At 46.2% G+C, this 27883-nt stretch overlaps 1 protein-coding gene across 1 annotated transcript in view; it reads right to left on the bottom strand.

Moving 5' to 3' along the window:
• SARM1 (sterile alpha and TIR motif containing 1) overlaps window positions 1-27883 on the bottom strand; it is a 339339-nt gene that overhangs the window by 138891 nt on the left and 172565 nt on the right. The window contains exon 4 of the mRNA XM_086954061.1: window positions 3355-3567. Coding sequence (XP_086810187.1) covers window positions 3355-3567 — 213 coding nt within the window. The remainder of the gene's footprint in view (window positions 1-3354; window positions 3568-27883) is intronic.

Consider the following 27883-nt stretch of genomic DNA (forward strand, 5'->3'; position numbering starts at 1 on the left):
TGTTTGCAGGTCTCACTGCTATGCTGCAACTCTCCATCGAGCCACACCCCCGCGATGCCCTTTTGGGACTGATAGGGGAAATTGGCACTCCACACCGCATTCTTCTCCTCATAGGCGTATTACTAACCTGTAGACAGGTGGCGTGTAGATGGGTTAGGGGCAGGGCGCCCAAATTTAAGGGGTGGATACATGATATGACTACCTGGCAGGAACACTTGTTGGCATATGCAGAGCAGCTACCGATGAAATCCCGCCCCAAAGACATATGGGAACCATTGCGGTCTTATCTTAGAGGGCAGCAGGAGGACGAGGACCAGAGAGGTATGGGAGGGGGAGGGAACACGGCCGCTGTTGAGGAGTCAGCAGATTGTGAATTACCTGGGAGGTGGGGGGGGGGGGGCGGTGAGGGGATCAGGTGGTGAGTCCCTAAAGGGGAGCTGTAATCCGGAATGTTAGATGTCATTTTTGCCGCTGCCTTTGTTTCAGGACTCTTGTACAATGGACCAAAGAATGTGTCGCAGTAATGATCGGACTCTATAATGGACATGTAAAATCTGAAAAGCTCAGCTTGTGTGGGGGTATTTGTCATATGCTCAATGAGGTGGCGAGTTCGGGTGTGGATAGGGAGGTACGGAGGGGGGAGAGTTTTGGAAAGTTACATGTCGTAAACTGTATACACGACATGGTTGCATTCCGATGCTTTCATTGTATTGTGGCTTCTTGAAATACCAGACAATAAATAAATAAATTAAAAAATATATATATATCCAGAGGTGACTGCCATTGGGACATATATATCCTAGTGGCTGCAGATACTAACTACCTAAATGCTAGATAAGACTAACAAATTTCTCGTTGCCCGAGTTGACACTTGAGCCACAGACCATGCTTTTGGGTGTCCCTGTTTTGCAGTGGATTGCTCACCTCTCCTATGTCATGGGGGCAGAATTCAAAATAATGAAGGTGCCCTGGATTGAAGCAAGTAGTAAGAGTGATCACTTCCTTTCACCAAGCTGCACTGCAGCAACTCCATGAAGCAAAAGGTACAGTCGGGGTATTCTGAGGGGGTGGACTCTACTGAATAATTGTCAAGCTAGCAGTATCAATATAATCAACAGAGGAACCATTTTTCACTGTTATAGCCTTTAAAAAGGTAATTGAACTTTTGTGTTTCCAGGCTATATCCCTATTTGGAGAGCCTGGGCTGGTTCAGAAGAAGTATAAAGTCAGTACATCCTGGGGATACGTTAGCTGCATCCTAAAGGAATTACACTTCATAAATAAACCAGAGCAGTGATTCCCAGAACATGGGTTCCTTATGCCCCTATGGAGCTGTGTGCATGAGCGCATGGTTAGGAGTGTGGCACTAGTTTGGGGGCTCCGGGAGTAATCACAGATGGCTCTGGGTGCCCTTGGATATGCCAAATGTGAGCACTTGGGCAGAAGGTCAGCTCCCACCAGCAAGCAGGAAATCTCTGCTCATTCACTTCTATGTTGTCCTGGCAGTAGAGTAAGTGAACTCAAATGGAAGCTAGGATCGCGAGCTTCTGACAGTGAGCAGAATACCAAGTGGCAAAGGAAGTTGATAAGTTGGCACTTCGACCAGAAAACCATTAATAATGAAGCTGCGATGAGCAACTGCGCACAATCAAAATCGGTTTTATTTGAATCACTTGTGACGACTATACTTATCATATTGCACCACCTAGTAAACTGGTACTTCATGTTTCCACACACACACTACTGCCAAGCAGCCCAACACAAGGCAGATTACTCACTGCAATGCGTAAATGATCAACAGACACTTGGGGCCTGATTACAAGTTTGGCAGATGGGTTACTCCATCACAAACATGACAGATATCCCTTCCGCCCTATTATGAGTTCTATTGTGGTCCGTTGAATATAATGGAACTCGTTATATGGCAGGCAGACATTTGTGATGGAGTAACCCGTTCGCCAAACTTTTAATCAGGCCCTAAGAGAGCTCAGTTCCCACAGCTATGACAGATCATTTCATACAAAGCCTCATAGTACTGCCAGGGGTACCCTAGAAACAGCCCCCCCCCCCACACACACACACATACACACTACATGAATCATAATCAGTAGGACATAGAAAATTCACAGTCAAAGAGAGGTACCGGAGAGCACAGAACACAAATGAACAGAGGTTTCACAATGCAGGACTGACATGACACAAACTAGTCCTTTACTTTGTGATGTGGTGTCACAGGAAACATGTGTATTAACTAAAGTCCCGGTGGATGACTTTTCTTTCTTGATCAAAAGTAACAACCATTACTCAAAGACGGGGCAGACTAAAAGAATGGCAACACTCCATCTGGTGGTTGTTTTTTCTCAGTAGGATTCATGCAAAGTTTAGAGAGAAATTGAGGTTTATCAGAAGGAAAGTGAGACCTGGAGGTATCCACTTCAGCAGTGTCCCCAGACTATGATATTTAACAGTGAAATGTTTGCAGTTGCTGCTGCATAGTAGGAACACACAAATGATTACAATTAGCCCACAGTCAGGTGCAATATAGAATATAACCTGGTAAGTGCCTTAAAGATCAGTCAGGATATAAAATGGTGAAAGGCTATACAAAGCACATTCATTAGATACAATAATTATTTTTCATGACTGCTTCCTGTAGTTGTGCCACTATCAAACAGGACTTAGACATGCAATGATTCACTTGCTTGGAAGCATAGAGGTATGGCCAAGACTAAACAAAGGTACATCTCAGTGGCGGCTGGTAGGGAATGGTAGCAGGGAATCTGGGGGCCAGAAAAAAGAAGAAAAAAAAGAAGACACCTGCTAGTCGCCAGTCACCACCCGCAGCCTCTCCTCTGTCCTTGCTGTTTTCCTGGCCCCTGGCAGCACCCAGAATTCCCTAGACAATCACAACACTGCTGTCACCAGCCTGACAGCAGCATCATGATTGGCCTGAACTGCCTGGTTCGGCACTCAGACAGAGTGGGAACCTGTGTATGTTCTTCTCCGAGGCTGTGGCAATGCAGCCGAGTGGAGAACATGATAAGTGCGCATGATGGTTTGGCTAGCCCAAGAAGGCTAGCCAATCTGTCATGCGCACTTATGGTGCACCAACTACCTCAGACGCGAGCCTAGCCCCGCTCCGCCCTAACCTGGCTCCATTGCACTAAAAATAAAATGATAATAGAGCAGTGGGGCGACACTCCTCCACCATAGCAGAGGAGCCGCCACTGGCACATCTGTGTGAGCGGCTGATGAATACCATACATGTACTAGATGGATGACATGTAGTGACAAATTATATAAATATGAACATTTATTTGCTATTGATCTCAGGGTTTCAGCCCAAATACGTACAAGGAATGTTTCGCAGTATTTGTTAAACCCAATCTGCTGCAGCCAGATCTGCACTTCCCGTGGCTTCCAGTTGGGAACTGTTCGCACAATCTGGCGGGGTACCTCCTCTCCCATCATCTGCAGTGCCTTCTTTGCTAGGGCTGAGACTGTGCCATCGGTGGAGTAACACACTATCCTCTTCAGGCTTTGAGTGGCACCAATTTCATTAAACATCTGGAAAATACAAAAGACAATAATATGTCATTCCCATCTCTCACGAGCTGCAGGCCTAAGCGAGTGATATCCCCTACTGAAGGGCGGAAGGCTGCAGTATGCAGAATAAAGCAGTCATTAAGATGAAAATGCTGCTGCAACATTTGGACAAAATATTGAGTTAAAAGTATCGAGAGATAGAAATCTTGTAAATTAAATATTGTGGCACACAAATATAATGATGCACTCCTATAGTTGACAAGAATATAATTTTTGAGGTAACATCGTTTTAAACAATATTGATGTTTTTTTTTATATAATTTTCACTAATATGGTGGTTAAAAATATTTTAATTAACATTAATCGTATGTGTTACCATTGTTTATATAAATGTTATTATTTTTTTTTAAATATAGCTTACAATTTTAAGTGATTTAGATTTGTTTACTTAATTTTTAAGTGTAATTTATAGTGTTGTGGGTTGCTGGGTTTCCAGGGGGCTAGGTTGTGAAGTTAATTAGGTAATAATTAAGAATTATTTAATACATGTTATTTAATCATATGATTAATATGTATTATGTAAATTATGTAATGATTTATTTTCATTTGAATTTATTTGTAGGATGTCAGGTTTGTAGTGGTATAGGATGGGAAGTAAAGCAATAATTAACAATTGTTAATTCATTGTTAATTATTTGAGAGATTTTTAATTATGCAATTTATGGAATACTTATTTATTTGGCTTATATTTTCATTGCCGGCTGATAGGTTTGTAGGGTTAGAAGTTATTTAAGTTATAATTAATTAATAATTTATTATTAATTGTTAATTATTTAATTGATTTTTAATAATATAAAATATGGAATACTGATTTATTTTACTTAGATTTTTTTCGTGGGTTGCTAGGTACAGGGTGGGAGCTTAAGTAATAGTTAATGAACTAATATTTAATATTTAAGTATTATTATTTAATTACATTGTAAACATGTAAATTGTGGAATACTTAGACTCTAATCGTTTTTATAATATTGCATAAAAAGAGTTTATAGCATTAACGGTTTTATTTTCAATATTTTATAGTATTCGTTTTTAATTTTACATTTATTTAATGTTTATAGTATTTTTAGTAAATATGTTTTTAGGACTTTTCAATTTTTCATATTTAATTATTGTCTACAATAATTATATATTTTGTCTTAGTGTAACATTAATCAAAATATTTATTTTACATGATATACATTTTATTAATATGTTATGTTTCTACTATGAATTTATACATATACATGTTCATATTCATTTATTTGAATACTTTAGACATGACACTAATACTGTTATTAGTGTTAGTACTAGTGTTATTAGTATATATAAATATACATACCCAACGCGTTTCACCTTATCGAAAGGCTTGAGCAAGCCTTTCGATAAGGTGAAATGCGTTAGGCTTTGGCTAAAAACTTGGTAAATAAAGCCTCTGGAAACTCTGGAAAAAACAGACGAGTGAGTGCGTTTTCATTTCCAATTGAAAAATTGGACTTTGCTGAATAATTCGACAGAAAACGCACCGCGCTAGATTGTGAGCGGCGGCATTCAATGCGGGTCATACCTGGTTTGGATATATATATATATATATATATATATATATATATATATATATATATATATATATATATATATATGATACAAAGTTCAAAAAGAGGTTAATCACGGTCTCAGAGTCCCGAAATACACCACAAAGTCAGCAGAATCCAAGGGTGTTTATTGAACACCTACTACATGTTTCGGCTTCAAAGAAGCCTTGATCACGTAAGTGGCTTGTTAAGCATGCAACACATAAATGCAATTCAAAAAGTGTCATGAACAAAGACAAAGGACTGAGACAGCAAATTCACAATGTATGGCAGCCATCTTAGAGTGGTCACATATGCTGTGTAGCCAAAGTAAACCATGTTAAATGTAAATAAACATAAAGTATGCACAATCACAGGACACGTAGGAACCAAATAAACAGTTAAAATCCTAGGCAAATGTGAATGTGAAGGCCCACGAACTCAGCTGACAAAGAATTACAGAGTTAGTGCACGCATGGGTCTCATGGCACTAACTATATTGCGGTGCCTGTAGTCATGGTGATCGACCCCTCCCCAAAGACGCAACTGCATTAACAGGAAGCACGAAGAGGCCTGGCCGTGTAAGATTGACCAGAAGTTTCGCTGATCTGCACACTGACTGGGGCAGAAATGAAAATTGCGTCAGGACCTTGGTATCTCCACACGTTAACAGGTTAAATGCCATACGGGAGATACACCCCCCTGCATCGGGTAAGTGCTAGAGGTATCAGGGGCAGACTAATGAGACAGTTAACAGGTAAAGTACCTCATTTCTCAAGTGCACAAACAGGAAGTTACACAATTAGAGTGTCCAAAGATGGTGGCTGGATGCTGAACCCATGTTGATGTCAAAGTTAAAAAAATTGATGCCCAAAAGAGGCGTGCTCCTAAGTAATTAACAGCAACGTGATTTACGCTGGACTAGATGCAAAGTGCAGAGTGGGGCATCTGTCATTGTGGTATACCTGTAAATCAAAACGCAAATATTAAAATCAAACATGACAACATGGTATACGTGCTAATAATAACTGAACTCGTTAGACATGTACAGAAGAAGAGAAGAGATGGTCAAAATCTCAATAAAGTAATATTATGGTACACAAATCAAAGATAATCATCTTTTAGATGCACTGCCAGTTCCTCATCGTGGTTAAGGCCCCAAGGGGACTTGGTTTGAAAATTGATGATGTGTCTAGACTCTGCTTGTCTCATTCTGAGCACCCTGTTCCCACCTCTAGGCTTCCTGTTTATTTGTTCCAGGATGAAGAATCTCATGAGGCCGGGATTGGAAAAATGGTAATCACTAAACTGCCTTGCCACCGGATATTTGACATCTTTGTGGATGATGGCACGATAATGTTCTAGGATGCGTTTTTTGGCATGGGGGGGTGGTACTGCCGATATACCATAGTCCACAGGGGCAGACTATGACATAAACCACGTACATGGTACTACAAGTAAGGAATTGGGTGATCTCTCTGGTGATGCCGTTGTATTCTACCTGTTTGACCAGGGTGCTGTTTTTACAGGCTTTGCAGTGGCCGCACGGAAAAAATCCCTTCAAGCCAATGTCTTGATTGTTGGAATAGTCTGTGATGTTACTGCGTACACAGAGGTCCCTAATATTTCTGCCCTTCCTGTAAGTGATGTTAGGTCTGTCAGGGATGAGATTCCCTATAACTCCATCGCTTTTCAGGATATTCCAATTTTTTGCCACAATTTTCTGGATCTCTTTCGATTCCTTATTGTAGGTTAAAATGAGTCGAGTGATGTTGTCACCCAAAATGCTGTCCTCTCGTGGGGTATTGGTGAGAGTATCAGCGCGGGCGACAGCATCAGCCTTGGCTTTGGCTTTTTTCAAAACCCATGACGGATAGTCTCTTTGTTTGAAACGATCCAGCATCTCCTTGGCAATCTGTTGATAACTGTCATCAGTATTACAGTTCCTCCTTGCCCTCAGAAGCTCACCGAAAGGAATGCTCCACTTGAGTGGTTCCGGATGGCTACTGAGGGCATGGAGTATGCTGTTGCCAGCGGTCTCTTTCCTGAAAAGAGATGTGTGTATTTTGTTATCTCTGATGTCAACCCTGACATCCAGGGGGCGCTAGGTGGCGCCAGACCAAGATGGCCACACCGATGTGAGGCTCCCGCTGGACCGAGCGCTCCAACCTCTCCTTCAGTGATCCTGCCCTGATAAATCCGCGTTTGCATCGCACCTACGCCTGCCTCTCATCGCGCTGCTCACGGCGATCCCAGACTCGCCCTGTTTGCCTGCTTTCTGCCGGGACCGGCTGCCTGTTTGTGCTGGGGCGGCCCGATGTGCTGCTGCGGTGTTCCTCCTGTCCGGCTCCTCTCCCTCAGGACAGTCCGGTGCTTTGCGGCCTTGCTGTGGCGGTCTGGAGGTCGGCCCACGGCGGAGTTCCGGCCTGCGGTGCACCTGAGGACTACATCCGATACCCCGGGGGGGGGGGGGGGGGGGGGGGGGGGGGGGGGGGGACGACTTCCCAGGTGAGAGCTGCCCGATTTTTCCTTGTCTCTCCTGCTGCTGCCCGGCCCGCCCTCCCTCCCCCCGCCACCGCTGCTGGGCCCGACTGCGACGCGCTGTGTCCTTGGCGCTCGGACCTCCCGCCATCTTGGGCTAACTGCTGCGGGCTGTGGCGGCTGGGAGCGGTACCAACACTGGACTTGCCCTCTGTACTTTGCCCCCCCCCCCATACACCCGAGGCATTGACTGCACCATCCGCCTGGGTTCCTCCTTTGGAGCTGGAATACTCTCGCTGCCTGTGCTGCAGGCGCCCGATCCGGGCTGAGACTGGGTCACACCGGGCCTTGCCTTGTGGGGTTGCTGCATGGTCCTGGACCCTTCCTGGGACATATTTTCTCCCCACTTTGGACCCCCCCCCCCTCCTCTGCCTGGCTTGTCTTCCCTGCCGCACTGCATGTCCGACTTGGCTTTCTGCCGGTCCTCTCAGCTGGCCTCCCACTCCCCCCCTTCTCATTGCCACTGCTGCTAGATCTGCGCCCTCCACCCCTGTGCGAGAGGCACAGACTCGACCTGTTGTGAGGCCTGCACAGTCGGTGGCGCTGCGTGGGACGCCGGTCCGCGGTGCTGCCGCTCCTGCAGGGCTAACATCCTCGCTGGCCCCCTGCGGGGGTACCATTTGGAGGGCGGCCTGGGCATCCTAGCAGGGCTTCTCACTACTGCCTGCGAGTGCACGGCCTGAAGGACATTGTCTCGGCCTCCACCATCCACTCCTTTGCGTCCTGGCGACTGCTTCTCCTCCGTCGTCTCGGGCGCCCAGGGGAGTCATGGGCCGCGGTGACGCCAGGCAGTCCAGGATCCCTTTTGAGACTAAAAAGACTCCAAAATCGACGCCGGAGCCTGATGGGGGCCCGGCCTCCCAGGCGCCTCTGGATGAGGACTGGAGGGCATTGCTGCTGGGCCTGAAGCAAAGCCTTGTTACTATTGACACCAAGATTGATAACATCAACACGCGCATGGACAGTGTGGTCACCAGGCTTGAACAGCATGACACTCGTCTTAAGGACACGGAAGATAGGATCTCTGTCCTGGAAGATGGCGCCACCTCGACAAGCAACCAAGTCACCCAGATGGACAGACTGCTTAAGCTCATCGCAGATAAGAACGAGGACTTGGAAGCGAGGTCTCGGCGGAATAATGTACGCGTCCTGGGCCTTGCGGAGACCACCAACACTGGTAAAATGGAGACCTTTATGGAGAACCTCCTTGTCGAACTGTTTGGGAAAGAATCCTTCTCGTCGCACTTCCTTGTTGAGAGAGCCCACAGATCACTTGCGGCGCGCCCACCTCCCGGAGCGCAACCTCGCCCAGTAATTGTTCGCTTTCTGAATTATAGAGACAGAGACTCGGTGCTGAGACGGGCAAGGGAGGTGGGGACTGTGCATTACTGTAACACCACTCTCTCCTTCTTTCCCGATTTCACCTCCGCCGTACAGGAGGCCAGGCGCAAATTCACGGCGGTCAAGAAGAGGCTCCAGGCGAGGGAGATGTCATATGCTATGCTCTACCCTGCCAGACTGAAAGTCACGTTGTCAGACCTTTCAATTTTTGTACTATAAATTGTCTTACCAGATTTTGCACGGGAACAGAGAAACTCGGAAATACGATGCTAGTTCCCCAATCTCTTTTAGCAATGACCCAAGATCTTTTATACCAAATCTCAGAACATTACCTCAAAGGACGGGGGATTGGATAAAATAATAAACTAAGAAGAGACTGGTCCAGTTCTGGCTCCTTCTGTCTGCTTCTAACACGTTCTCTGTTCTTTTCACAGGAACCTGAAATTTAACACATTAATATAGCTATAACTGCTCAGTATTCTTCTTTCTATTTCTCTACGCACTGGGATCATATATCTCACCTACCTAAGCTTAACTGGACTTGTGCCTCTCTTCTGTATTAAAGTTTTTGCTTCTTCTCTTTTGCTAGTTGTAACTAAATTCAAAACAAAAGATAACATACCATAGATATAACTTCACTCTTTTTCTGTTCTAACCTTGAATTTTAGGGTTAAGGTAAATACACTTACTTCACTAACTGAAAGAGTGTTGCTGTATATGGATTCTGTTGATTACTTGAAAAATGACATTTTCTTGTAGGTAGTCCTTATTTATGTACAGGTGAACCTTCAGCTTTCCACTGTTCCATTCCAGGTAAGAATGTTCAATTACTTGGGGTTTTTGACATGTTAAAGAAAATACTGTCTGAACTAAACTCCTTTTAACTGGGACGAATGTATGCTCTTAACAGTTCTGAAGAATAGTCTCTTTAACCATGGAGTTAACTGCTTCTTTAAATCCAAAATGAAAATAAAACACCACACTTAGCTCAGCAAATCCTTCGCTACTTTCCTCTGATGCCTTAGGGTTCTGCTCCTCGTTGAGAAAACTGCTCTCTCCTTCTGTCGAGTGAAGTTTTCCCTCTGCTCACGAAGAATTCTGACAGGTTAATGAATTACACAGGCTGCACTGACTGAAATAAACACGAGCGCCTCCGCGCTCTGTTTATTTCCTGAGACGTCTCAAAATGACTGAAAATACACGCACTGGAAATGTGCGCTGTGCATTTATCCTAAAACTACGGAGATAATAAAGTCTTTGACCTTGAACTGTGAACTTCTTCTTCTTGAAAACTGCACGCAAATGATTTCCTCAGACTGCCTCGGCCAACGAACTCGGTGAAGTGCGCATTTGAAAGGGAGCACGCGCTTCACCTGAATTCCGTTCAGCTGTGAGCCGGCAGACTAGAACGCCCACTTATACCGTGACTTGGGGCGAGCTAGCGGCCAACTTGCTTCTCCAAAGGCCAACCCAGGCTGACCAGGTCTTGGTTCTTCTGGCATCTGGAACGATCGGAGATGGGGGAATAACACTACTGGTAGCTGATGCTAGAGTCCTGACAGTACCCCCCAACAAGGCAGATTCCTCCTCTCTGGGCTTAGTAGGAAATCTCTGGTGAAATGACTTTACTAATCTAAGAGCATGGACATCCTCACTCAACTCCCAAGATCGTTCCTCTGGACCATACCCTTTCCAGTCTATCAAATAGTACAATTTGCCTCTAGATCTTTTAGAATCCAAAATCTCTTTTACCTCAAACTCAGGTCCTGTCTCTAACTGGATTGGTTTTGGAGGTGCTTGAACTCTCAAATCTGCAGAGGCCTTCTTTAATAATGAGACATGGAAGATGGGATGAATCCGTAATTTAGTGGGTAACTTTAAGCGATAGCTAACTGGGTTGATCTTTCCTTCCACCACATATGGACCAATAAATCGAGGTTGGAACTTTCGGTTTCCTTTTAGTCTCAAGTTTTTTGTACTTAACCAAACTCGATCCCCTATTGCTAAGGACGGCCCTTCTCTTCTTTTACGGTCAGCATAATTTTTGTACTTTTCTTTTGCTGTTTTAAGGTTATCACCTGCTCTTTGTTGTATTTGACGCAAATGTGAAACTACCTCCTTAACTGCTGGAACAGATATCTCAGTTTGTCGAATGGTTGCATTTAGATGCCTGCCATAGTTTAGATAGAAAGGGGAATAACCTGTTGAACTACTTTTGGCATTATTGTGAGCGAATTCAGCAGACCACAAGTAATCTGACCAATCACCCTCCTCCTTTAACAAAAGCAACCTTAAATATTGTTCTAATTCTTGGTTGACCCTCTCAGTTTGCCCATCTGTTTCGGGATGATAACTAGTGGAATATCTAATCTCAGTACCTAACCCTTCCATAAAGGCCTTCCAGAAATGTGACACAAATTGTACCCCTCTGTCTGAGATTACAATCTTGGGTATTCCATGTATTTTAACAATCTGAGAACTGAAATGGGCGGCTAACTGCTTGGCTGTTGGTATACCCTTTAATGCTGTAAAATGAGCCATTTTAGTAAAGGAATCTACAACTACAAGAACAGTATCAAATCCCTGACTGTTGGGTAGGTCAGTGATGAGATCAAGGGTCACAGTGTGCCATGGATAAGGAGGTGTAGGTAAGGGCTGTAATAGACCCTTTGGGGCCTGCCGTTCCGACTTTCCCTGAGCGCAAATCTCACAGGACTTGACATACTTCTCTATATCTGAGGACATTCCGGGCCACCAATAATGTCTCTTAATCAAATCTTCGGTCTTGGTTTCTCCTTTATGTCCGGCTAGTTTGTCATCATGACATTCACGCATCACTTGCAACTGCAACTCAGAAGTTGGAACATACAGGGCATCTCGGTAATAGGGTAGTTGTTCAATGATTCTCCGATCTGAATCCTTCTGTACCCAAGCTTGCATTTCTTCCAGACTCATAACTTCAGAAATGTTTCGTTCCAAACCTATGGAGGTCGTTGCCCCAATGATCTTAGCACTTGGAATAATTGACTGATTCTCGATGAGGGTTTTCTGAGCTTCTGTGCCAATTCGTGATAAAGCATCCGCTTTCCCATTTTGAGCTCCAGGGCGATACGTGATTACAAAGTCATAGTCTGCAAAGTATAAGGACCATCTTAATTGTCTAGGAGTAAGTGTTCTAGCAGTCTTTAAAAACTTGAGATTACGATGATCAGTGAACACTGTTACTTGATGCTGCGCCCCCATCAAATAGTGTCTCCATTCTTTAAAGGCATCTTTGATAGCCAATAGCTCCTTTTCCGTGATGGTGTAGGTGATTTCTGCTGGGGTCAGTTTCCTGGAGCGATAAGCTACCGGATGTAGTTGTCCAGTGCTCTTGTGTCGTTGAGACAACACTCCTCCCACCGCTTGGTCTGAAGCATCCGTTTCCACGTAAAAGGGTTCAGTAGGATCAGCGTGCAACAAGACAGGAGCTGTAGTGAAATCCTTTTTTAGAGACTGAAATGCTTCCTCAGACTCTTTTAACCACTCGAATTTGGTTCCTTTCCTTAATAATTTGGTGAGAGGTAGTATCTTTCTAGAGAACTCATGGATGAACCTCCGATAAAAATTGGCAAATCCAATAAAACTCTGAACTTCCTTTACACTCTTTGGAGATTCCCAAGTCGTAACTGCTTCTACCTTTCGCTGATCCATCAATATTCCCGTGGGTGAAATGACAAAACCCAAGAATTCAACCTGTGAAACATCAAAAGCGCATTTCTCCAATTTTACAAATAGCTTATTTTCTTTGAGTTTCGCCAAGACTCCCTTCACTTGCTCGTGATGCTTCGTGACATTGGATGAGTAGATTAAAATATCATCAATGTACACTATCGCGCACTGATCGATGAAGTCCTTCAAGATATCATTTATGAAGTGCTGGAAGGCAGCAGGTGCGTTACACAGTCCGTAGGGCATCACCTGGTACTCGAAGAGGCCAAATCTAGTCCGAAAGGCAGTCTTCCAGTCATCCCCCTCGCGCATTCGAACTAAATGATAGGCCCCCCTTAAATCCAACTTGGTATAAATCTGGGCTCCTTTTACCTGATCTAGGAGCACCGAAATCAATGGTAGGGGATACCGGTTTTTCTTGGTAATTTTGTTAATTGCTCTGTAGTCGATGCATGTCCTCAGATCACCTTCCTTCTTTGGTACGAAAAATAACGGAGACGAGACAGGAGACTGAGATGGCCGGATAAAGCCATTAGCCAGATATTTATCCAAGTACTCCTTCAAGTGACTATTCTCTTTTTCCGTCAATGCGTAGACTCGGCTACATGGTAGGTTCGACCCTGGCTCCAACTCAATCTTACAATCGTAGGCTCGATGTGGAGGTAGTTGTTCAGCTTCCACTTCATTAAATACCTCCTTGAATTCACGATATATTTCTGGTACTTCTTGGTTATCTATTACACACAGGGTATGCCCCGTAGCACACAAAGATAAAGCTGGATTACCCTCTATTTCCTTCTCTTTGGCTCTGAAACAATTTTCATGACAATAATTTGAATCCATCACAATTGTTCTTGAACTCCAATCGATCGTTGGATTATGTTCTGTAAGCCATGGCAAGCCAAGAATTAACTGAAATTGTGGAGCATCAATCAAATTGAACTGAATCTTCTCCTTATGACCATCACTGGAGATCAGTTGGATTACCTCAGTATGACTCACAATCGGTCCCGATGAGAGATTTGTCCCATCAACCGCACGAACGGGTTCACTCTTTATTTTCTTAATAGCTTGTATACCAACTCTGGCTGCGAACCTTAAATCGCAAAAGTTACCCGTGGCTCCAGAGTCAATCATGACCGAAACTTCCTTTAGTATCGTTTCTCTGAATCCCACCTCCATGGATAAATTCAAATGCGGAGCAGCCGATTGTAATGTGTTCGCAATTTGGTGTTCTTTTGGAGTTTCTTTTGTGATCGCATCCACCTGTTCAACTCCTCCAACAAGTGGTGCTGCTAGTTTTCCTTCGGCTTGAAGGTGTTCTTCGGTTTCTTGGTACAGTTTCGAACAAAATGCCCACTTAGTCCACAGTACAAACATAGATTACTGGCTCTTCTCTTGTCTTTTTCCTCCTTTGATAAAGGTCCTCTTATTGTTCCAATTTGCATTGGTTCTATTCCGGATTGAGCATCTGAATTTCTTGCGCCCTCAGACCTTGCTCTATCAAACCTGGGTGCTATAGCTCTATAATCCTTCTTCTTTTCTCCCCTTTTTTCTCCTTGACGAAAATCTATTTCCAAGACTAAGTCTATCAGAGCCGAGATTTCCGTGGGACGATTTGGAATTTGAGCCAAGGTATCTTTTAATTCGTCTCTGAGACCACGGTAAAAAACTGCTGCTCTTTTACTTTCTGGCCAGTCTGTTTCCACCACCAACTTATTAAATTGAGCCAAATAGCCAATTAAGTCTCGGTTCCCTTGCCGTAGATCCAGCAACTCGTTATCAACCACTTGAGATATTCTCCGTCTGTCAAAAATCCGAAGAAACTCTTGTTTAAATTCCTCAAAATTTCTCAAGATTGGATCGTTCTTGGTGACTAAGGGCATGGACCACGAAGCTGCATCTCCAATTAGATAAGAGAGTATGAATGCCACTTTTGATTGCGCGTCAGGGAATATGGAAGGGCGGCACATGAAGTGTAGGGAGCATTGGGACAGAAATATCTGGGCCTTTTGAGGATCTCCATTGAATCTTTCTGGGGCTGCTAATGGAATCACAGGAGATAAGGAATGTATCACTTGTGTAGTTGTTCTATTAGTGGTTTCTAATGCTGGATTCATTGCCTCCCTTTCCAAGCTACTTGGTTGTCTTAGTCTCTGCGCCAACTCTGCAGTTTCCTTCCTAGCACAGATTACTTCTTGTCTAAGATTTCGATTTTCTTCCCTGACTGCTCCCAATTCCTTTTGTATGGCATCTAAAATTGTTCCTAGTGACTGTACATCAATTCCTTCCGCCATCTCTGTTCAGGTGCAAATGCAACTTGGGCACTTCACTCTGTCAGACCTTTCAATTTTTGTACTATAAATTGTCTTACCAGATTTTGCACGGGAACAGAGAAACTCTGAAATACGATGCTAGTTCCCCAATCTCTTTTAGCAATGACCCAAGATCTTTTATACCAAATCTCAGAACATTACCTCAAGGGACGGGGGATTGGATAAAATAATAAACTAAGAAGAGACTGGTCCAGTTCTGGCTCCTTCTGTCGGCTTCTAACACGTTCTCTGTTCTTTTCACAGGAACCTGAAATTTAACACATTAATATAGCTATAACTTCTCAGTATTCTTCTTTCTATTTCTCTACGCACTGGGATCATATATCTCACCTACCTAAGCTTAACTGGACTTGTGCCTCTCTTCTGTATTAAAGTTTTTGCTTCTTCTCTTTTGCTAGTTGTAACTAAATTCAAAACAAAAGATAACATACCATAGATATAACTTCACTCTTTTTCTGTTCTAACCTTGAATTTTAGGGTTAAGGTAAATACACTTACTTCACTAACTGAAAGAGTGTTGCTGTATATGGATTCTGTTGATTACTTGAAAAATGACATTTTCTTGTAGGTAGTCCTTATTTATGTACAGGTGAACCTTCAGCTTTCCACTGTTCCATTCCAGGTAAGAATGTTCAATTACTTGGGGTTTTTGACATGTTAAAGAAAATACTGTCTGAACTAAACTCCTTTTAACTGGGACGAATTTATACTCTTAACAGTTCTGAAGAATAGTCTCTTTAACCATGGAGTTAACTGCTTCTTTAAATCCAAAATGAAAATAAAACACCACACTTAGCTCAGCAAATCCTTCGCTACTTTCCTCTGATGCCTTAGGGTTCTGCTCCTCGTTGAGAAAACTGCTCTCTCCTTCTGTCGAGTGAAGTTTTCCCTCTGCTCACGAAGAATTCTGACAGGTTAATGAATTACACAGGCTGCACTGACTGAAATAAACACAAGCGCCTCCGCGCTCTGTTTATTTCCTGAGACGTCTCAAAATGACTGAAAATACACGCACTGGAAATGTGCGCTGTGTATTTATCCTAAAACTACGGAGATAATAAAGTCTTTGACCTTGAACTGTGAACTTCTTCTTCTTGAAAACTGCACGCAAATGATTTCCTCAGACTGCCTCGGCCAACGAACTCGGTGAAGTGCGCATTTGAAAGGGAGCACGCGCTTCACCTGAATTCCGTTCAGCTGTGAGCCGGCAGACTAGAACGCCCACTTATACCGTGACTTGGGGCGAGCTAGCGGCCAACTTGCTTCTCCAAAGGCCAACCCAGGCTGACCAGGTCTTGGTTCTTCTGGCATCTGGAACGATCGGAGATGGGGGAATAACACTACTGGTAGCTGATGCTAGAGTCCTGACACACGTTTCAGGGTAAACATCACCTCTTTCAAAATCCTCATCAGGTGGAGGACTTCCTTAAGAGCTGCAGAGGGGAGGGGGGTGGCGCTGATGCGGCTCGGCGCAGATCAAGATCGCAATCACCATTGTCGCAGCAAGACTGAGATGGAGCTGGCAGACAGGGCGATGTAAATCACTTTGGACACACTTGGGCTGGTGTGATTTGTATTGGTTACTAGTTTGATGCAGGGTCTCACTGTCTAATGTCACATGCCTGCGCTCGGTCACCCGCCTCCATCCAGTGGGTGTAAGTAAGGAGGCGGTTTTGGCGCGTCTGGGGCCCCTAGTTTCGGTCCCCCCAATGGGCGAACCCCTGAGCACTTCTTCCCTCCTGGGAAGTGGTTTTGTTGTTCTACTCTGTTTCGAGAGTCACTGGTTTGGGTTTCGGGGTACTGGGTGGGGGTTGAATTCCCGGCCAGTTGGGGTTGCCGGTGTGGGTGGGAATGTTTTTTGTTTCCTTACTGACGACCTAGCCGTACGGGTTGTGTTGTACCTGGATGGCTTGTGGGGGGTCATCTGCGAGACAAGCTTACTGCGTTCGGAACTTATTGTGCTCTGGTCTTCAACAATGTGTTTTCATGCTACAGGATGCTACTTTTGTGTGAATGGGTGACGTAGAGAATATGTCACCGGCGCACCAACTCCAGCTGGTGTCGTGGAATATAAGGGGGCTGAATGACCCAAGGAAGAAGAGGCAAATCTTAGGGTACCTTGATAGGCATTGTATTTCCATTGCTATGCTCCAAGAAACACATTTACAGTCGGATAGCTCGCCCCTCTTTGCATCTAGATGGGCTTCTTGCAGGGTCTTCTCCTCCTACTCTAATTATGCCAGGGGAGTCACGATCTTGGTACGGCGGGGCGTAAGGTTTGTGCCTGTGGGTACGGAAGTGGACCCGGGGGGGCGATACTGTATGGTCTGGGGGACGCTACACTCATTCGATTCTCCTTGCATGCTATTATGGCCCCAATATTGATGACACTTCGTCGCTGCTTACATTATGGGGGAAAATTCAAACCCTGGGCGTGAGCCATGTGATCCTCGGTGGCGATTTCAATGCCGTCATCTCGCCGTGCATGGACCGCTCTCACCCTCAGGCGGTAAACTACTCTCGTACCCAGCGCATCCTCTCTTCCTTTATCACGGACCACTCCCTCATTGATTCCTGGCGGCACTTGCACCCGTCCCTCAAACAAGGCACTCACTATTCTGCTGTACATTCCACATGGGCGAGATTAGACTACGTGTTTTTATCGGTGGGCTTCTCTCCCTGGTTGACCAAAGCTATTCTCCTACCCAGGACCTTCTCCGACCATTCCCCGGTCCTCATATCACTTTGCATCCCCATTGAGACCTCCCCATATCTTAGCTGGCGCCTCAATCCCTCCCACCTTGCTGATTCCGCCTTTCGAGCTGACCTTGAACAGGACATCCAAGATTTTTTTGACCGAAATATGGGGTCGGTATCGGACCTCACCGTGGTCTGGGAGGCTTTCAAAGTCACTGTCCGTGGGTGGTGTATTTCTAAGGGGGGTGGGGTCCTTAAATCCCTGCGGGGTGAGCTTCGCAAACTCGAATCCGAACTGAGGGAGCTGGAGCGCATTGGCGCGCGCGGGCCCCGAGACCATGCCTCTAACGCTCTCCTTCGTGAAAAACTGAACGAATACACCGAGGCGGCGGAAAGGGAGAGTAAATTCCTCGGCAAGCACCACACAGCGCGTGTCTTTGGTGAAGGGGACAGGCCCGGAAGAGCGCTTGCCTCCGCGGTGCGGCCCCCTAGGTACAATGGCTATGTCACCACTCTGCTGGATGAGCACCAAGTCCCACAGCGAGATCTGCCCGCACAACTACGCATCCTTACTGATCACTATTCCGCTCTGTACACCTCTCACAAGTCGGTCCCTATTAACCTAGGCTCCTACCTGGACGACACTGCCATTGCCTGGCTCGGCCCGTCCCAACTAAAATTTCTCCACCATATACTCGAAGTGGATGAAATCAAAGATGCCATTATGTCCATGAAGTCAGGTAAGGTGCCTGGATCTGATGGACTGCCAGTCGACGTTTACAAAGCGTACGTCCATATCCTAGCCCCTATTCTCCAGCAGGTATACTATGCCTCTCTCGAAGGCAGTCTCTTACCCGCATCTATGCGCGAAGCCCTCATCACTTCCCTGTTGAAACCGGGCAAACCACCGGAGCACTGCGACTCCTACAGACCTCTGTCCCTACTTAATACGGATGTTAAAATCCTAGCGAAAGTCATGTCGTCCCGCCGTAACCTGCTGATGGAGCGCCTGGTCCTTCCCGACCAGGCAGGCTACGTTCCCAATAGGGCAACCTCCCATAACCTACGTACCCTCCAGGCTGTACTACAGGATATTAATCCAAGATGCGAGGCTGCTGCTGTGTTCCTCGACGCCACTAAGGCGTTTGATTCTCTTGAATGGGATTATCTATTTGCCCTCCTTGAACGCATGGGGATCCCTTACAGCTTCCTCGACTGGATTAGACTGCTTTATGGTGAACCGTGTGCTTCCGTCCTCCTCAATGGGGCACGATCTACCCCTTTTCCCATCCAGAGAGGCACAAGACAGGGGTGTCCCCTTTCCCCCGTCCTTTTCGCGATCGCCATAGAGCCGCTTGCTGCTAAACTCCGACAGCACCATAACCACCGTTCTCTTATCTACCCGGAGCGACAGCTCCTTGTGGCATTATATGCCGATGATATCACCCTATATGTCGACAAGCCACGCGATAACCTCAACCCCCTGCTACGCGAAATCACTAAATTCGGCGCTATCTCGGGAGTTCAAATTAATTGGGCAAAGTCTGCACTCTTCCCCTTAACAGATAAAACCGTGCAATTTCCCCTGGACTACCCCCTGATGTGGGAATCCGAGGAAGTCAAGTATCTTGGTGTGATAGTGTCCCGCGACCGCGAGACCCTCATCAGGGCTAACTATGGCACGGTACTTGACAAGCTAACTGATAACATTACCAAATGGATCCATCTCCCGTTATCAATGGCAGGGCGCATTTCCCTAATAAAAATGGTTGTCCTTCCTAAGTTATTATACCTTTTCATTAACATACCTTACAGCCAGGGCCCCCACTTCTTTCGCTCCCTCAACTCCCAACTGTCGAGGCTGATCTGGGGTGGCAAGCAGGCTAGGATTAGTTTAAAGACGCTAATGTTGCCCTATAACCAAGGCGGGTTTGACGTTCCTGACTTTCAGAGATATTATGATTGTGCCCAGGCCCACTTTGTGGCGTACTGGTTACATCCCCCTCCCTTCATGGCCCACCTGGCGGTGGAAGATGGCTACATGCGTCCGGTACAACCGTCGGGATATCTTTATACCGACTCGAAGATATCGGAACGAGATCCCACTACAGTGGACTGTACTGTCCATGCTTGGCGCCGCATCGCGGCCCGCATGGAGGTTACCTTTTTATACTCGCCATGTATGCCACTAGCGCACGACCCTAGATTGCGAGTCACCTGCGAGGAGATAGGGCGCAAGCTCCTCAAGAGACTAGCGGTTCGCACCTGGGGAGATCTCTTCCTTCAGGGGCAGTTCCGTTCTTCGGCACAGTTCTTTGGGGAGACCCACCCCACAGTCATGGACACATTCCTTTATGTCCGCTTACGACAAAACGTCAGGGCAGTCATGCCGAACTTTCCTGATGAGCCGGACGTCCTTCCCCCCTTGCACACACTTTTACAAACTGACGCTCCTAAACACGTGGTGTCCATGCTTTATAAGCACGCCCAGCCTGCCCCTTCCCCTCCCCCGCTTAGGGTTCGTGGCGAATGGGACGGTGACCTTGACGCACCGCTCTCTGACGAACAGTGGGAAGAAAGTTGCTCACATACCACCGCAGTGACGGGTAATACTCGCTTGCGGCTAATTCACTTTAAATTCCTGCACCGCACTTACTTCACTCCTTCCAAATTATTCCGGCTTGGCCTCCGTGATAATGATTGCTGCCTACGCTGCGGGGCAGGAGGGGCTGACTTCTTCCATCTGGCGTGGACCTGTCCTGCAGTAGCGGAGTATTGGCATGCCGTTTTTGAAGCATTATCTGATATGGTTGGGATTGGTATGGCCCCCTGCCCTAAGACTGCCCTGTTGGGACACGCGGTCCCGGCATTGAAAACGCATAAAAAACTGTTTGCGTTGGGCCTCCTGCTGGCCAAACGTCATGTTGCATGTAGATGGGGTAGAGGCCGTGCCCCAAAATTCAAGGTCTGGCTCAACACGATGTCTACCTGGCAAGACCACCTCCACAACTACTCTGAACTCTTACCGCACAAGTCACGCCCCAGGGACATCTGGGGGCTCCTCACTGCCTACTTGCTCCGACACCAGTGCGATGACCCTCCAAATGACTGAAGCGCTCTCCCCTTCTTCTCTGCCCTTGGCCTGTTCCCTGCCCTGACCGCCTGGTTCCAACAGCTACCTCCTCCCTTCACCCCCCCCCCACCCCCCACCCCCCACCCCCTTCCCAGGCTGACTTCCCGTGGACGGTCCTGCTTGACATCTGCACCCTTGGGCCCCTTTGCCCTATGACACTTCCCTGCCTTCTAGTCATGGGTTGCCCTAATGCATTCCTTGCTCACCCTCGCTGCCCGGCCTCTACTAGCTTGTGTCCTGCTGCTCGCGGTACCAACATCTTACACGTAGCATTACTCACATGACCTCTGCACTCTACCGTCCTCGCAGACTCAGTTACATGGTGTCCCTCCCCTCCCCCCCTCCTCCCCTTTTCCCCCTCCTATCCCGTGTTCATCATAAGCATCTCATAGGTGTGTACCAGATTTATGCTGGCGCAGTTCGTCTTTACCTATTGCCTGTACTCTTTGGTACCTCGCCTTCTACTCCTCTGATCCACATACAGGTTATGGTGGTACATTACGGGTGGGAGCGTCCCCAGTTTTGTTGTTTGGGGGAAAGAAAAATGATAAAAGAAGCCTCAATTCCATCCTTTTTGTATGTGGTTTGCCTTCTCTCACTGTTAAGATATGTGCTTTTCCTGACTGTGCCTCCTTTATATCGCGGCCGGCCCTGGGGGGTTGTAGACGACATGCTGTGTCTACTTATCATGCCATGCTTTTTTCAAGCACGTGTATTCTTTCGCCTCCCCCCCCCCCCCCTCCTTTTTCTTCATGGCTGCCGGCCTGACGTCCCAGGTTGTAGGCAAAAAGGTGTGTACTGTTTCTACTGCTTTGGCACTTAATAAAGGCTTCAAAAAAACAAACAAAAAAAAAAAAAAAAAACCCTGACATCCAGATACTTGGCCTTAGTTTTACTGATGGTGCTGGTCAGTATGATGTTCATGTTGTTGATATTGAGAAGATCGATGAAACGCAAAGCTTCTTCCTCTGATCCTCTCCATACCAAGAAGAGATCATCAATGTATCTCCACCAGGTGGCAATATTGCTCACCTGGTCTTTCAGCGATGGGCCCCCGAAGATCATCTGCTCCCAATACCCCATGAAGAGGTTAGCGAAACTTTGGGCAAAGCAAGAACCCATCGCTGTACCAATCTTCTGTTTGTAGATCTTGCCATCGAAGAGGAAAAAATTATTTAAGAGACAAAACTCCATCATTTCCAAGAGCATTTTATTGTGCTCTCTAAAACGGAGTGGACGATTATTCAGGAAATGTTCATAGGTTTTCGTAAATAATCGTCCACTCCGTTTCAGAGAGCACAATAAAATGCTCTTGGAATGAGGGAATATGAGTTTGCTATATCCATTTTGTGGAAATTTTAATAACAGAATTTGTGGCTCCTGAAGAAGGCGTCCTTTGAAACGCCGAAACGCGTGTCGGAAAGCATTGATTGCCACTCTATGGTCCTTTTTAATATATGATAATTTGTCAATATTGTATAATCTGTTTTTTGTCGAGTTTTATGTAATACTGATGTATATTTGGTTTTAATATGAACATTTATTAAATGAAATAGAGTTTTTTTTGTACTTAAGTGTATTTGTGGTTCCTTTATGCATTTACCCTTCCCTTCTGTTTGTTATGATCATGCTATGATACACACACAGGCTGCGAGATCAAATAACACGGAGACTCCAGTAGCAGAGCATTACAATAATCCAGGCGGCTGAGAACACTCCTAACCACTAAGCCTCTAACCTGAGGCGGCAGTAGTGGTAGTACCTTACGTAGTCCTCTGATGAGCATGTAACAATGTCTGACTACTTTATTTACATGTGATTCCAAGTTAAGCTTCTCATTGAAGCGAACCCCCAGATTGCGAACTATGCTCACAGGAACCGGAGGTGTATCTGTACGAATGGGCGAGAAGTCGGAGGGCAAAACTGACGGCACTCTACCTGCCCCACAGTGCAAGATCTCCGTCTTGTCACGGTTGAGAAACAACGCTCTGCAATTCAACAAAGACGCCATTTCACACATACACTTATGGAATGTTTCTTGGGAGTCCGCATGGTCACCATCCAATGACACAATCAATTGAGTGTCGTCAGCCTAATTAACTACACTTATATTAGTGGCTTTCATTACATCCAGTAATGGCCGCATGTAAACATTGAATAAAATGGGGCTGATTGAGGACCCCTGAGGGACCCCATGTTTACTGACACAAAAATCTGATTGAAAGGGGGGCAAAGCGACAGCCTGCCATCTGCTTATCAGGTAAGACTGAACCCACCCCAGAGCCACTCCTGTCACCCCCACCTCCTCCAGTCTTGCCAGTAGGACAGCGTGGTTCACAGTATCGAATGCAGCGGACAGGTCCAACAGAATCAAAGTCGCCAATTGCCCCCTGCCCGCACGCATTCGAAGATTGTCCAACACTGTGACCAATGCTGTCTCAGTCCCATGACCTGGCCGAAAGTTAAATTGATCTTCCCCCAATTTGTTATTACCTTCCAAAAAGCCAGAGAGAGCTCGGCTAACCATGCGCTCCACAATCTTTACAGGGAACGGTAAAAGGGAAATAGGTCTGTAATTCCCAAGGCAGCCAGGGTCCAATGAGGGTTTTTTAAGCAGGGGGGTTACTATTGCCTCCTTCCAACACAATGAGAGCACCCCACTACTGAGTGATTGATTACACAGCCGGTGAAGCAGTCGGAAGATCTCTAGGCCCAGCTCACATTTTTTGGGGAAAGGGGTCCAGCAGAGAGCCAGAAGAGATCCCCATTGCCACCTTGACAAACTCATCCTCCGTAGGCAGATCCCAGTGGTCAAGGGCAGCCCCTTGCCTCCCTGGCTCTGGCCCCACATTCCCAGCATCTATTTGGTTGGCTATTCCTATTTCCCCCCTTTCCCAAGTGTCCAGTGGGGTGTCTGGTCTCAAGCCCTCCATGATCCTGTTAGTTTTATCCTGAAAGAAAGTCGCATGGAAAATGAATTGACAACTGGTGAAACGAATAAGTGGTAACAGTGCCATTGTCAATGACTGCACAAAGAGTGGAGGCAGAGTTTACAATGGGTAGAAATGTGCATGATTAATGACAGCATTTGGGGCTTGGATCATAGGCTATGCCTGGGGCATCAGTTTGTATGGTTGCCAGGAGGCACACTTTAGTGTCAGCCCTGTGACATTATGGAGGCACCTGTGACATGCAGAGGGACGAGTCTTCACAAAGATGACCATCAGAGGTGGGGAGCAGAAGTATGTAGGTGCATGATTTATCTAGTAGAACTATAGCTGTAGGAAGGTAGGTGTTCACAACAGAGGATTGGGACATAACAGTTGGGACACAGAAGAGATCGGTTTTAAGGATATTTGAAGCAGAGGTCGGAAGACAAGGTTTACAAAGATTAACCTCTTCAGGAGTTGTCCATTAATCTGGCTGTCATAATGCATGGAATATTGTTTGAAGAGATGGGTGTTCTGCTCTGTTTAAAGAGGAGAAGGTAAGGGGCCTGTCAGATCTGGACCAACTGGAGCACCAGAAAAGGTTTGCATAGCAGGAGAAGGCCTGACATCTTCTCTTGCACGTTTCCATCACATTGTCAGGCTCAGTATTCAGAACCTGGAACTCCCTTCCACCTGAGATTCACATTAACTCATCTGCTGTTATGATTAAAAGGGAGGTTAAAGCAATTGTGATTGACAGATTCTTCCCACAATTAAGCTATATCAGTAGCTACAATTTCTGACACATATTATGTTGTTACCTTTAATTTATCCATTACATTATTATTACAAAAATAAGTTGCATACCTGTAAATGTTGTTCTCCAGTATTGGAATCGTTCATAGATTCACATGCTTGAATCATGTCTCATCGTCAAGATGAGAGCCCCCGGTACCATATAAGAACAATTGTTACTTACCTGTAAACAGGTGGTTCTCCAGTATTGGTGTCTTTCATAGATTCACATGCTTGAATATTCCCCGTCGTCGGAGTGGGAGTCCCACGGTAAATAAAATAGCAATAAATGCTAAATATATAATAATATATAATAAATATATATACATAATAAGGAAAAACCCCAAAAATGCATACAATAACCATCTGGTACCTAACCAAGAGTTTCCACATAGGAATGCATGGGGAAAAAGAAGTTCCAATGCAGCCTATCCTTGTCATTATGTTAGTCCAAACTGCAGCCAATCAGGCGCCAGCAGCCCTCTAGAACCTTCTCCTCAGAGCTCAAGCCCTCAGATTTTCGTAGCACAAGAGTGACCACAGAGTCTATGAGGAGAAGCGAGCCTCTGAGGGGAGGATGGGAGGGTCGCATGTGAATCTATGAAAGACACCAATACTGGAGAACCACCTGTTTACAGGTAAGTAACAATTGTTCTTCTCCAGTATTGGGGTGTCTTTCATAGATTCACATGCTTGAATATAGAATAGTAAGCAGTCCGTATCCGTACACAAAGTTTCCAGGATGCAATGTATACACAACAGGTTAAAATCAACAGGATTAAATCCATGTCACGGAAGTCATAAAACTGTATGTATACATAAAGAAGACATGCACAAGACTGGAAACCATAGGAGGAGGGTAGAACAGAGGCTCACCTTATTGAAAAAGATTCCGGAGCACAGCTTGTCCCACTGCGGTATCCCCTTCGGCCATGGCACCCAGATTGTAGTGCTTCGTGAACGTGTGCCTGCTGGACCACGTGGCAGCTCTGCAAATCTGATGCAATGGAACTCCGGCAAAGAGTGCAGTCGAAGAGGCCACAGACCTGGTAGAGTGGGCTCTCACTGCAGACTGTAAAGGCTTTCCCGCTTTCTGATGGCAGAAAGCAATCGCCGAGGCCACCCAGCGGGCTACTGTAGGTTTGGTGACTGGTCGCCCTTTTTGAAAACGGCCATAGGCCACGAAGAGCTGATCTGATTTTCGGAACTGGGCCGTTCTGCTGATGTAGAACTTTAAACATCTCTTAATGTCCAAAGAGTGCAGGCGTTGTTCCGCAGGTGATTGCGGATTGGCAAAGAAAGACTTCAGTATAACAGGCTCATTAATATGGAAGTCTGACGGCACTTTTGGAAGGAAAGTAGGGTTAGTGCGTAAAAGCACAGAATCCGGTTTGAACTGTAGAAAAGGCTGTTTAATTGTGAAAGCATGCATATCACTCACTCGACGTGAGGACGTCAGTGCGAGTAACAGCGCAACCTTCCAGGTGACATACTTAAGATCTGCGCTATGAATTGGCTCAAACGGAGCAGACATTAATTGTGAAAGTACAATGTTGAGGCGCCACTCTGGAGGAGGACGTCGAACTGGTGGAAAAGTCCGAAGAAGTCCTTTGAAGAACTGACGTATCAATCTGGATGAGCATAAGGAGGCGGAGCCATCATGGCGGAAGCGTGAGATTGCCGCCAGAAAAACTTTTAAAGTTGCGTGTGACAAACCCGACTGAGCCAGATGGAGAAAGAAAGGGAGAAGCTCAGCGGGCGTGGCACGCAAAGGATGTACTCCGGCGTCTGCACACCAGTGGCAAAAGCGTTTCCACTTCAACTTATAGGTTTTTATAGTTGATGGAGCCCTGGCCTGAGCGAGGATGTTACGACACTCTTGAGGGATGCTTAGATGTGCAAATTCACAGTGCTCAGGTTCCAGGCTGACAAGCTCAGGGAAGAGGGGTCCGGATGGTAGATTTGACCCCTGTTCATGGAGAGAAGATCCATTCGAGGGTGAAGAAGAATGGGTTTGCATTGAGACAGGAGTAGCAGCTCTGAGAACCATGCCTGTCGTGGCCACCTGGGGGCAATCAGCAGGATGTGACAAGGCTCTCTCCGCATCTTCCAAAGTACGCGAGGTACTAGAGGGATCGGAGGAAAAGCGTAGGCAAAGAGATTCGACCAATCCATCAGAAGGGCATTGCCTTGGGACCCTTTGTGGGGATGCCAGCTTGCGTAAGCGGGGCATTTGCGGTTCTCTGGAGTCGCAAAGAGGTCGATTGCAGGGTTTCCCCAACGGTGAAAGACCATCTCGAGTGTTGGCTGGTGGAGTTCCCATTCGTGGTTGGATGATCGAGATCTGCTGAGGGAGTCCGCCAGGAGGTTGGACAAACCTGGAAGATGTACTGCCGTGATTTGGATTTGATGATTGATGGACCAGTCCCAAATCGCTTCTGCCAGGCGGGACAACACCGGAGACTTTGTTCCGCCCTGCTTGTTTATATAATGCATGCAGGTCGTGTTGTCCGTTTGTATTAGAACTGACTCTCCCTGCAGCACTGGTTGAAATGATTTCAGGGCTAGAAAGATAGCCATCAGCTCCAACTTGTTGATGTGCCAGGTCCTTTGATGGAAGGTCCATTTCCCTTTCACGGACAGGTCTTGGAGGTGAGCTCCCCAGCCCTCCAGGGAGGCATCCGTCGTCAGCGTTAGATCTGGGGTGTTGGACAGAAAAGACGTGCCTGCTGCTAGTTGGTGAGGTTGTGACCACCATTTGAGCGCTTTTCTCATGGGAATGGTGATGGAGACCTGATCGTTGAAGGAACCGGTGACCTGACGCCACTGCTTGTCCAGAGCCTGTTGGATAGGTCGCGCTCGTAGTCGGCAATGAGGGACAAGAGCGATGCATGACGAAGCCATCCCCAAAAAAGACTTCAACAAGCGGACTGAAACGCACTTCTTTGCGAGAAGTAGCGATACTAGCCGGAGGATCCTCTGTTGACGTTCCCGGGAAACAAATGCTTTGGTCAGGGTGGTGTCCAACGTTGCCCCTAGAAAATCTTTGCAAGTTGTTGGTTGCAATTGAGATTTCTCCAGATTGATGGACAGACCCAAGGAACGGAATACTGTCTGGCAGATTGCAGTATGATGTAGAAGTTGTGCACGGGATTGTGATTTCAGAAGGCAGTCGTCGAGATATGGGAATATCTGGATGCCTTGAAGACGAAGAAAAGCCATGACTGGAGCCAACATTTTTGTAAA

This window comes from Lissotriton vulgaris, chromosome 2_1 (assembly GCF_964263255.1).
Source record: "Lissotriton vulgaris chromosome 2_1, aLisVul1.2, whole genome shotgun sequence".
NCBI classification, from domain to species: domain Eukaryota; kingdom Metazoa; phylum Chordata; class Amphibia; order Caudata; family Salamandridae; genus Lissotriton; species Lissotriton vulgaris.